Here is a 12,395-nt window from a genome sequence, read left to right on the forward strand (position 1 = left end):
CCAAAGCCCTTGTGGGTCACCACCGTACGTCACGGGGAGCTATGCCACTAGGTAAGAGGGTCTTCCACAGGTCTGTCCTATGTAATCCCATCTCCTCTCTCGATGGCTGCAGAGATGGTAGAGGGGACCCAGCCGCCACACTCCTAATCTCGCAAGCACTAGCAGGAGGTCATGCAGCCATACTCTTGGCCTCTCTAGAGCATACTCCTAACAACCAATCACGGGGTTTTCGCAACTTTTGAAACCTGGAGAGTCTGAGGATTTCCTAAACCTAGTTCCTTTTGACTAACTAGTTCTTCAGAATCGCTTTTCTCTCACAATTTACCATAAACAACGAGAAGAAACCAGGCCAGACCTTCAACACTTTGCCTGGGAATCTCCTCAGCTGACTATCCAAGTTCGTCGTTTATAAATCCCACTTTCCTAATAAAAGTAGCATTTTTCAGCTACATCTTCTGCCCCTGTATTGCCAAGATCCACTTAACCTCAGATTTCCAGTAACGTGTTCCTAATTTCATTGTCAGTCCTCACCAACACTGCCTTTAACTTTCACATTTCTAGCAATGTGAAAGTTTATGATAATATATGTATTTTCTAAGATGATATAGGCTTTCTCTCCCATGCTTTTCAACTTTCTTCTGAATCCTCAGCAGCAAGAATTTTAATGTCCCTATTTCTACCTACAGTCTCTTTGAGAAAGTCCAGTGTTTCTCTATGATGTATCTCAAAATCCTCCCAGTCTCTGTCCATTACCCAGTTTCAAAGCCACACCCACGTGTTTGGGTATTTGTCACAGCAGCACCCATCTTCCTGGTATCAAGACCTTGATATGTTTCCTACGGCTGCTGTAACAAATCACCACGAACTTAATGGCTTAGAACAACACAATTTAATTCTCTCATAGTTCTGTAGGCCAGGGATTCAGAAAGCAGCTTTTCTGGGCCAAAATTAAGGCTTTGAAAGGCCCATGCTCCTTCTGGAGAATCCACTCCTTGCTTCTCCCAGCTCCTGGTGGCTATACGCATTCCTTGCTTTATGGCTGAGAAAACTCTGCCTCCATAGTCACAGTGCCTTCTCCTCTTCTGTTTGTGTCAAATCTCCCTCTGCCTCTCTCTTATAAGGACCCTTGTGATGACATTTAGGGCCCATGCAAGTAATACAGGACATTCTCCTGTCTCAAGATCCTTGACTTAGTCACATCTGCAAAGACCTATTTTGCTAATAAGGTGACATTCAAGGGTTCCAGAAATTAGGGCAGGGATATCTGTTAGGGCAGCAGTCCCCAACATTTTTGGCACCAGGGACCAGTTTCACGGAAGGCAATTTTTCCATGGACTAGGGGCAGCAGTGGGGAGGGGAGCAGGAGGTGGAGCTCAGGTGGTAATGCAAGCAAAGCTTGCTCTCCTGCCACTCAGCCCTGCTGTGCAGCCTGGTCCCTAACAGGCCACCAACCAGTACTGGTCCACGGCCTGGGTGTTGGGGACCCTGGCTGTAGGGGGTCATTTTTTCCAGTCTACCACAGCAATATTAAATAGAATTGTACAACTAATACTCTTAAAGGCATTTGGAAGGCTATAACTTTGCTTCTTCACAAATTGTACAAGTTCATCTTGTATTTTTAATCTGAAAGCTGGTAATAACTGTAACACTATAGAAGCCCCTCAGTGTACGAGATATGTTAAGTATACAGCTACAAGCACCATAGAATAACTCAGGTGGATTTTCCTTATGCCCTTCTTTTCAATGGGCTAGGCAGTAACATTTCAGGCTCTGGGAGCCAGGGAGTTTCTGCTGGAAATACTGAACTCTGCTGCAGAGCAAATGCAGCCACAGACACTAATTAATTAGTATCACTATGTTCCAATAAGACTATTTACAAAAGAGTAGCAGGCCAGACCCACCTGTCAGCCCATTTGTCAGCCCTATCAGAGAATAATATGAAATCACCACTTTGACTTTCATATCACCTTTAAAAATGCAGAACAACCATTTGCTACCGTGTTTTCAGCCAAACAGCTTCCATAAAACTGTAAAGAGGAAGAGCTCTAACAGTGCTTAAAGAATCTATAGATTAAAAACCCATACATCTTCTCAGCCATTTCCATCCCATACCATATTAGAAATCAGGTAAACCAAAATGGGCAGGATAACGCGAGTCAGAGAAGGAAGGTAGGTTGTATAGTTTTAAGCGTCAACAGATTGCGGTTCACTGCTACTTGTCTCTCAGGACCCATTCTGCTCCTTCTTCCTTTTAGAAGTCCCCATATTTCAGCCACTCAGAGTCTGCACACCAAGGTTGCAGTTAATAGGATATCTGTGCAACTTCTGGGTTATGTTATGAGAGAGAAGAGGAGGGGGAAGGGAGAAGAGAGGAGGGGAGGGGACATGAGGGGAGAGAAGATGAATCTGCTCCACTCTGTTCTCTCTCTTTCTCCCCCAGGCCAGTAGGGGTGGCAGGTAGGGGCGCTGATATGCTAATGGTGAATCTTCTTCAATCATGCAGATGCGGGCAACACCAGAGGAAGAAGGCAGAACAAAAAGAGAGGAAAGGATCTAGGTCCTTGGATGACCTTGAGAAGCAAAGCTGCCCTACTCTGTGGGCTCCTAAACTGGATGGGCTGTGATCTATTCGCAGTAGTTGCCGGGAGAACTCTAAGCCTGTGATCTCACTTACACGCTTGATGACGACGAAACACACACCCTACCTGGGCAGAAGCGCCACACAGGTGGTGAGGACACAAACCAAGTAGAACACGGGATCCAGCATGTGCTCCTGCATAATCCAGTAGGGGTTGGAGGGTGGGTTGCAGGTCACACACAGGGCTCCGAAAGCCAAGGCAAAGAGAAAATAGGCCAGGATGCTGCCGACGATGACCAGCATGTGGATCCAAGTCTGCAAGACAAAAGCACGGGGCAAACGGACACTCGCACTCACAGGGCTGTGCTGCAGGGACACCGTGTCCGAGCAGCGGGTGTATAGTGGCAGAGACCTCAGCGAACAAAACACAAACACACTGAGCGGCTAAGGCAAGGGCATCTTTCACGAGCAGCTCGTATCACCGATTAAATTCTGTAAAACTAAGTGAAATGCTCAAAGGTAACTCTGATGACTGGTTTATTTGCATTGCGAACCATGGGGTGTTTGGATTTTATCAATTTTTTTTCTTCATTTAGTCTCACCCACTCACTGGTCTGTTTCTTCATTAATGACCCTCAAACTTTTCCCATTCACACGGTGGTAGGCGTTACTGTTGCTCACCACTGTTCTCATTCTTTCCCCCAAATAAGCATTTGGGAGGATTGCACTTCCCCCACTTCCTTGAAAATAGGCACGGCCACATGTCTTGTTTTGACCACTGAAATGTACATGGAGGAATACCTACGCGCAAGTTTCAGGTTAGAAGCAAGGAAGAGCTGGTGTGCAACTTTCTATGCTGTCTCCTTTCCTTCCCTGTTGACTAAGAAGTTCCCTTTGGGGACGATTCCAGATGTTGAGCTACAAGGCTCAGCCCGGGTCTTCGAGCCACCCCTCAGGACAATTGTTCTAGCACCATCCAGAACCTCGGTTAACTTTACAAATGCAAGAAGAAAGTCTCAGCGGATCACAGCATGCCCTCGCCACCTTCGTATTCATGGAGAGCCTGCAATGTTATTTTCCTTAATATTTTTCTCTGAAATGGTTCACTATTTAATTAACCTTCTTTAGAAAAAATAAGCGGATGACTACCTTAAATGTAACATCCGTATTACCTGTCATAATAGTGCTGAGTCTGGTCTGTTCTTGTTACAAAGGGAAATTAGAAAAAGATTGTTGGATAAAACCTAATAGCCCCAAACAAACTTCCTCTCTGATGCAGTCCGAAGTGTGAGGAGCGAGATCGCCTTCACATTACGCAGCATTCAGTGCCATTTAGTGCAGAGCACATACAATACCTCCAAGTCACAGCGTGTGCCTCGGTGCTGTGCCCTGCTTTGGGGGAAGAACCGCCTTTATTAGTCTTTCTTATTTTCTACCACTGTACTTTTCAAACAAGAGCCAATTTTCTCCTTCATGCTTAACCTTGCAAAGTATTTCCCCATGATCGACATCTTCACGAGAGGCACAAAGACGGCTCATTTTTTTGTTGGTAAAATGTGCAAACTGCTTAGAAAATCTGTGCTGGATCCTGAAGATCATCACGCCTCTAAAATGTGACAGTTTCTTCCTTTCTCAAATGGCCTTCCTTTCCACTGAGCCTTCGGCAAGTGAGACAGTGCCTGGGTGGAGGTGACACATTAGAATAAATTGACACAAGGAAGTTAAGGTCAGGGGGACACGGTCAAAACCATCAGGGAGGCAGCAACAAGCTGTGAGCAGGAGGTGAAGGGAGACTGATTGGGAGTCTCAGCGTGGCTGACTCTTCCTGACAGGGCGCCTCCAGAGGCCCTGAGCATGATGAACCATTGCTACGCAGGGGAACCAATCATCAAAGCATTACTTCTCCCTGGCACGAGAGGCAATTCTTTAATGATGCATCCTTTACACAGCAGCCAGTTTTCCTTGGCACTTAGCTTCACCTCCCATCTTGATAGGACACCTGGCATGGTGCACAGTCTCGGCAAGCTACCCCTCCTCTGGCCGAGGCCGGTGACTGGAGGGAAGGGAATATAATTCTGCGACCATGGACTAAACGTGGAGCACAGTGAGGCAAGAGCAGAGAGAAAGCGAGTGGAGCCAATCAGAACGGAGCAGCGCCCTGACAAGCCTGCTCACTAGTTTAGGCTCCCTGGATCTCCGGACCACCCTGGTTTCTCGGGAGGTTTTTGTTTTGTTTTCTGGTGGCTCTTCAATATATTTTTAATAACTTTTCTATTTGCTCATTAGCCTGAACAGATTGCTGTTGCTTAGTAGCAGCAGTGAACTCACACTGACACACTTCATGTGTTAGACCCTTCAGAACACTCGTAAATGTCGGAATTTGTGACACTCCCTCAGCAGGAACCAAAAGCAACAAGACAATTGCTTAGCAATGACCCTAAGCAGATAAAACAGTGCCAGGTATTTTAGTTCCAGAGTCCCCTTTATGCTCCTCACCTGGTATTTGCAGACACTACCGTTGTACTACACTTTAGGCTTACAAGCAGGTTATAAGCACAGTGAGGGATTTCAAAAATACTCAGCTCCGCTTTAGAAATCATTATAACTAATTTTATAACAAAAGCTCATGTAACACTTTATAACCTCATTCAGCTATTTCCTGTTTGAAACGCACCGCTATCAGGACGTTAAACAGACCCCAACACTGGTTGGTCGTGAATCGCTCATTTACCTATCCGAGCATTTTTGGAGCACGTACTGTGTGCTGGTCTCATCATAAGTCATGGTGTACGGGGGTGAACCAAATAAACACAAACCCTGCTCAAACAGATGGTAATGTAAGGCAGAGGAGAAACAGCAATCAGATACTCACATAACTCAGTGAATAATTATAGATTACTGCTAGAGCAATGCACAGGACAAGAGGCTGATATGAGAAAACGAGGGTTAAAGGAAAGCTCTTGGGAGAAGTCGCATTTTTGCTGCGGGTCCAGGAAGGAACCAGAGTACTCCCCTGAGAAGGCGGGGTAGATGCTAAGGCTCTGATGTGGTATTGAGCTCAGTGTATCTCAGAAACTGAAAGAGTATGGTTCCAGCCCATGAGTAAGTGGACATGAGGTTGGAGGGAGAAGCAGAGGCATCACTGCATGAAGTCTTACAGGCCATCTTAGGGCTTTTAGATTGGATTACAAGTGCATTGGGAGCCCACTTAAGGATTTTATCCAAAGCAGAGCAGAAAGATATGACTTATGTCTCAGAAGAATGATTCTGGTTGTGTTGTAGAGGAAGGCTGGAGGAGTCAAGGGCTTGTAAAGATGGGAAGACCAAAGAGGCTGTAGCAATAGCCTAGGAAGAGATGACCATGACTTTGACCATAGCAGAGACAATGCCAATGGAAATGAGTGTGCAACATAAATAATCACAGAGGCAGTTTATTCTCCAGAGGTGGGTGGGATGTGCTTGGTCTGTAAAGGAAGGCTAGGACTAAAGCTCTCATTATTTGAATCCCATGCTAGCTTTGCTGCAGAGAACCACCCTGCAATCATTTTGATGAAAAGACTTAACTTTATCGTTAAGTCACCAACTGAGTTCGAAAATACCTAGATTTAATTAAATGGTAGACATTCTGGAGGGAGAAAAAGATATTTATTTTATACTGTGAGCAAAGCATAAAACCATCCCTTACTAACTAAAGTCAGTACACCAGGACTGTGGCCTAACACCTCTTTTTATTTTGCTTGAAAGGCATCAGCTTGGGCTTGAAGAACTCTGGCCATGGAAAAATAACTGTTCCTCCTGCCTGACTCACCCCTCCCCGGACCATCCACCATGGTCACCAGGCAGGTGTTTCCCACTTTCCCTGGCTGCACATCACCCCCAGCATCATGCCATCAACAATCAACAGCCGACAAGCCACGGATCACCCTTCTTCCGTGCAGTCGTCACGCTTCTCATCACCATCTGTCTTCTAGGCTTGAAGGGCTTAGCAGGGTCCCTGCTCACAGAAGACGTTTCCCCGGGCACAAAGAGTTCTAGGCTACCGCGGAAGCAGGAAATCCACTCACCAAACTCTTGCTTTCAAGGACCAGGTGAAGGAGAATGATGAACAGAGCAGCTGTGTTCAGGGGGTTTCCAAACGTGAAGATGTCAACGTCCGAGCCCCGGTAGGTCTACAGAGAGAGGACAACAGGTGGTGATCTTGGAGAGCTGTGCACACTCAGTGGTGTGGGTGTCATGCTACAGCTCAGCTGAGCACTGAGTCCCTTTTACAAGGTTCCCAATAATGGTCATGCAGGATAAACTTGAACATTTCTAGAAAAGAGAGGCCAATTAGATAGATAGACCATCTTTCTAATCTGTGAACTTTTCAGTTGGAATTTCTGTTTATTCTGAATCATAATTCATCTTCCTGGAAACTTTTACTCACACTTTGAGATCTTTAAGGTGTAGAGGAGTATCAGATATGCTCCATTCAAAAGAGCTGCAAACCTCTGAAACAGCTACTATGGCCAAGCTGAGTTCACATCTCTGCTAAGTGAGTGTCCTCTCCTCTTCTGCGTATACGTTATCGGCTCCTTAAGTTATTCCCTATCTAGCTCACTTTTCTGGTCTTTTAAAATTATAGCCATTCTTTTCTGAATACACTTCAGATTGTCTTGTCTGTATTCCTCTTGAAAGGCAGTAAATCCAGGATATTCTAGCTGGAAAAAGTCAAGTCATGTACTTGAATAAAGAAGTAAAGAACAGAAATTGTTAAGAGACTACCATCTTTTTAATTTTTCATGCTGTCCTTTAGTTAACACGATCCGTGATCACACTCATGCTTTGGTCCAGGGACCGGTGTGTGCGGACGGGCAGCTGTATCGTGCTGTTTTGTGCTTGGTGTTGGCCTGAATTTTTAAATTAACATTGACACATTTTTTGTTTAGTCACATTTCTTCCACTCTTTATCTGTAAAATAGGTTTTTAAGTTTTGGGGAGAATACTTTTAAGAGCTTAAATTTAATACTCTTAATGTCATCCTGGTAGAATTAGCCCAGCAGTTACTAGTAATAGATTTTATATTCTGACTTTGCCTCTCTGATTTTGGCTCATCTAATTATATTGCTGGACTTTCAATTTTATTTAAATCATTGACAAAAATTATTACACAGTTCCTGACCAAAAGAGGTCTAAGAGGACTCCACTAGGCACTGCCTTCCAAATTTAATCCATTATCTAACACGTATTGTGGGGGGGGGCAGGGGGTATAATTTAGTCAGTTAATAATCTACTTGACTCAATGAGCAATCTGTCCTAATATACCCCTCCTATATGATAATACCAGCTACAAAGTACAAAGAAACATCACCAATTCATTAATAGCAAACCCTCTGAGTGGGCAGGGACTCACAAAGTAGGGCACAAAGAAGCAGACCAGGCTCTGATAAAAGGCATCCAACAGGGTGGTCCAGAAGGTGAGGGGTAGGTATGCCTGAAAATGAAGCAGATGGGAGGGAGGGCGGAAGATTAATACGGGCCAAGCAGAGCCAAGGACCAATGAAAGCCAGCACCTCTTTTGGCTTCTCTGGGAGAAAACTCCGTTCCTGCATTTTTCGCTCATAAAACTGGTGGGGTTTTAAACAGTGGTGGGAGAGTGCAGTGATACTGAATGAGGTAAGTTCACAGGTGAAAAAAATTCCTGAAGGGACTCTTTTAACTTGTGTTGCTTTAGTCGTTGGATCGAACTTAAAGGTACCTCCAGTGGGGAGATCAGCACTAGCTTTCCATTTCCTGTTCATCCGAAAATACTGTTCCAAAGACGTCTCCGACCTCACCTCCCTCCCCTCCGTCTCTAGCACTCTCTTCACTGTAATTCACCATCAACTCCACACATGACTGAATGGCCCCTAACTGGCCTCTTTGCTTCCTCTCCCACCCCAATCCAACCTTCCCATAGCAGCCAGATGTTGTTTTTTTTTAAACTATAAATCAGGTCATACTACCTCCCTAACTAATGAAGTAACCTCCTCCTATTCCTGCAGTCACCTCCCTCCGCATTTGCAATGCAATCTAAGTTCCTTCCCATGGCCTTTAAGGCCCTGCATGATCTGCCTGCTGGAGCCCCTGTTCGCCAGGGACACCCCTACAATTCTTACCCTCATTCACCATGGTCCCGCCACGCAAACTTCATTTTAATCTTCAGACATGCCAAATCTATTGTTTCCTGGAGTATTCACCTGTGCTGTTTTCTCTGCCAAAAATTCTTTACCCTGGACATCCCACATGAGCAGTTCTTCACTATTGACATCCTAGCTCAAATATCACTTCCTCATAGAGGCACCGCCAGACCAGTCTACAGGTAACGCCCACTTAATCATTTACTACCATGGCACCTCAGAAGTCTCTCATCACCATCAAAAATCATCTTGTTTACCTAGTGATTTTGAGTACTTGGCACATAGCAGGTACTCAACAAATATTTGGTAGATTAATAAACTTCTCTTATGTAACTTTTCACGTGTTAAACTGCATCGTACCGAAAGCTTACACAAAGAAACAGACAGATCAAGGAGGGACACTAGTCTGTCACAGGGATTGAACACACTTTTCAAACAGAAGCCGACTCTGACCAATAGCATTGTGTGTGCGGAAGGGTTCTGAGGCTGCATTCAGACCCAGTGGGGGGGATAGTGTGTTATGGTTTATGAGTGATGTCTGCTGTGGACAAAAATGGCATCTCGTATCTCTGGGCTAGTCTTTCTTTTCTTAACATGTTCCAGGCAGTCAATAACTTTTTATCAGTAGCCACATGCTGAGAATCTTTCTGTTACCATGTATTATAAAACTGGCCAGCTCAACAGAACAATGTGAGCAAAGGATGGGTAATAGGAAACAATGACCTCAACTCTTCCCAGGATAAGGACCAACTGCAATCTTCAGCTTATGTGCATGGGCTTTCAGAACACGAGCTATAAACATGCTGAAGGGCCCTCCTTCACCCCTCTTTCTCCAATGGACTTGGACTTTAACTTAGGCCTGGGGCGTAGGACAACCTTCATTAATATCAACTAGCTGAGTATATTCCTGCATCCTGGCCTTGAACTTTAAGTCAGGTTGGACTCCTTTAGGAAAATCCCTTGTTGTTATTTGATTTGACTGGATTAGATAATTAAAGGACCATAAAGATTTCTTCTTCCCTGAAAGCTGAATGTGTGACTTCTCTGTGTTGTCTGCTCCATAAAGCCCAAGGCCATTACATTTTTCTCCAGTCTGGAAAGGCAGATCAAGCTGGAATAAAGTTGGACTAGTGAAAATAAACATATCATTTTAAATTTGGGATTTCCTCAAATTTCTGGTTAATTATAGGGGTTAAAATATACCAATACTGGGAGCTAGAACTTTTACACATATTACCTTACTTAACCCTCATGCCATCTCTATAACGTAAAGAAACAGAAGGGCAGGTAAGTTAAACTTACAAAGGTCACACACTACCGGGATAGAGCTTAAACTCAGCTACATGTGACCCACAATTTCTAACATGTGCTGATATATGTCACTCTTTTAAGAACAGCAACGGAAGCCTGACACACAGGTGTCATGGGGTGGGTCTCAGCACTGACTGTCCACCGCTTCTCCAGCAAACCCTTCTTCCCAACCCCGTCCATGGGGTTCGGCCCTAATGGGGATGGCGTAGGTCCCAGGCCTGGTCAACAGGAGAACATTCTCTCCAGCCACGGGGATAGACACAGGGAAAGGCACGGGACTCCCCCTTGGCCAATGAGTTGTAACATAACTGTACATGAGGACATTTACACTTGCATTAAGAATAACAGTTTCTGTCACCATTATACCTGGATTTTGCAGCTATTTGAGCCAATTAATCCCCCTTTCTCATTAAGGCAATTTGAGCTGGCTTGCTGTCATTTGCAACTGATACGGCCTTGACTAACAGCATCCTCTTTTCAAGACTAGAATATCTGACTAGACTGACCTATTGGCGCTGCTCACATCTAAGTGTCTTTAGGCTACTGGTCTACCGCAGGTGCTGTGACCCTGACAATACACTTTGAGAACACTTTGGATCTCTGGTACTAAACACCACAGTGTGTTGGGGCGGGGTGGTGGGGGAGGGACTCGAGGACTAGAGACAGCATCAGTGTTCTTCCTGCAGCAAAGCGTTAACTGTAGGCGCCATGGGCTCAGGAGCCTGGGCTCACGTGTACCATACTCTAGCTCTCGGACTCGGCCAGGTTACTTACGGCACCTCCCTGTGCCTGACCTTCCTCATCTACAATGTGGATGATGAGAGCATCTACCTTGCACGTAAAACAGTGAATGGCATGTAGAAGGCACTACATAAATGCTCGTACGTGCAATATTAATGTCGGTTATTATTAATTTTGTAAACAATGAATTAGAAAGAAGAATTTTGTGACAGCTAACTCAATCGGCAACAACCAGAAGGGCAGTGAGAGACGGGTGGAAAGCGGGGGGCGGCTGTAAGTGATGTGTCACTGGTGGACCGCCAGGACTAAAAGACAATAAAGTGGCGGTGGGGCCACTTCGATCGCTCTCCTGCTGTGCATGGCAGGAGAGCCTGGAGGATGCAACTGGCTCTGGAGCCAGACTGAGAAGCGTTCTGGCACTGACTCTGCCATTTCCTGTGACATTTTCAGAAAAATTACTTAACCCCTTAGAGGTTCAGATTCTTCGTCTTAGAGAGGGAACAACGCCAGGTTCTCTCTCAGAGTGTTTGGTGAGGTGAATGAGGCAGATGTTTAGTAGTTTGCACAATTAAAGGCAGAGTGGAGTTTACTAGACACTAGATATTATTAGCTGTAAGGTCGAAACTCTGGATTTATTCTCATATAAGTACTTAAGGTCTTTTATGATTTTACCTGTGCCCATCTCAGAAGTGAATAACCATACCTGCCATGTTTCAGTAGAGGTCTTCTGAAACAACCAGACAATTCAAACAGTTTTAAGCAGTTCTGTAGGCACCCCAGTACTGGAGCCGGCTGACTGAAAAGTGCCCGGACTTGGACGACGGATGTGTATTGGTCTCAGCAGCTCTGCTTGGGCACCTACCTCTGATTCCTGACCACTCCTGTAGAGTTCAGGCAATTGCAGGAGGGTCTCTGCAGACACATCTTTCTCCAAAACACCATAAATGACGGGAGGGGCAGAGGTGAAGAGGAGGTTGAAGAAGATCAAAACCCAATAGTCAGTCATGGATGTTCCTGAAAACCCACAAAAGAACTGGTACCAGAAAAGGAGGTTCACATAGGCCTAGGAACACAAAGAGGAACATTCGCATCTTAGAGACAGCACTGCGTGCTGGGACCACACACCCGCACGCTGCCACTTTGAACTGTGTGATCTCAACCTCGGTGCAGTTTCCTTACTTACAGAATGGAAGGCCGCATCTTACCACAAAGCTTTTTTTTTTGGGGGGGGGGTGATTTATTAAATTAAGACATACACACACACACACACACACTACTTTCTGTGTGGTGCTGGCAGTATTCTAAGAGCTTTACAAAAAGTTCATTTAATCATCATAACAACTTGGGAATTATTCTTGTCCCCATCATACAGATGAAGAAACTGACGCCAGAGAGGAACTTGCCCAAAGTGACCTGGCTAAGAAGTGGCAGAGGCAGTTTCCAACTTCAGACATTTTGGCTGGAGAAGAGGAGAACCCAGCTCAGTGCCTGGTATGCAGCGGCCATACAACACATGGTCATTGTCTTGCTTTGGGGTTCACAATTATTTTTCACTGATGAAACGCAATGGTACCAACAGGGTGGCCAGCCATCCCAGTTTGCTCGGG

The 12,395-nt window shown here is 45.2% G+C and overlaps 1 protein-coding gene across 1 annotated transcript in view; it reads right to left on the bottom strand.

The window, feature by feature from the left end:
* ATP10D (ATPase phospholipid transporting 10D (putative)) overlaps positions 1 to 12,395 on the bottom strand; it is a 76,639-nt gene that overhangs the window by 3,278 nt on the left and 60,966 nt on the right. The window contains exons 19-22 of the mRNA XM_024573860.4: positions 11,651 to 11,851; positions 7,971 to 8,051; positions 6,643 to 6,747; positions 2,706 to 2,893 (exon numbers count right to left, since the gene is read on the bottom strand). Coding sequence (XP_024429628.2) covers positions 2,706 to 2,893; positions 6,643 to 6,747; positions 7,971 to 8,051; positions 11,651 to 11,851 — 575 coding nt within the window. The remainder of the gene's footprint in view (positions 1 to 2,705; positions 2,894 to 6,642; positions 6,748 to 7,970; positions 8,052 to 11,650; positions 11,852 to 12,395) is intronic.

This window comes from Desmodus rotundus, chromosome 4 (assembly GCF_022682495.2).
Source record: "Desmodus rotundus isolate HL8 chromosome 4, HLdesRot8A.1, whole genome shotgun sequence".
Lineage (NCBI taxonomy): Eukaryota > Metazoa > Chordata > Mammalia > Chiroptera > Phyllostomidae > Desmodus > Desmodus rotundus.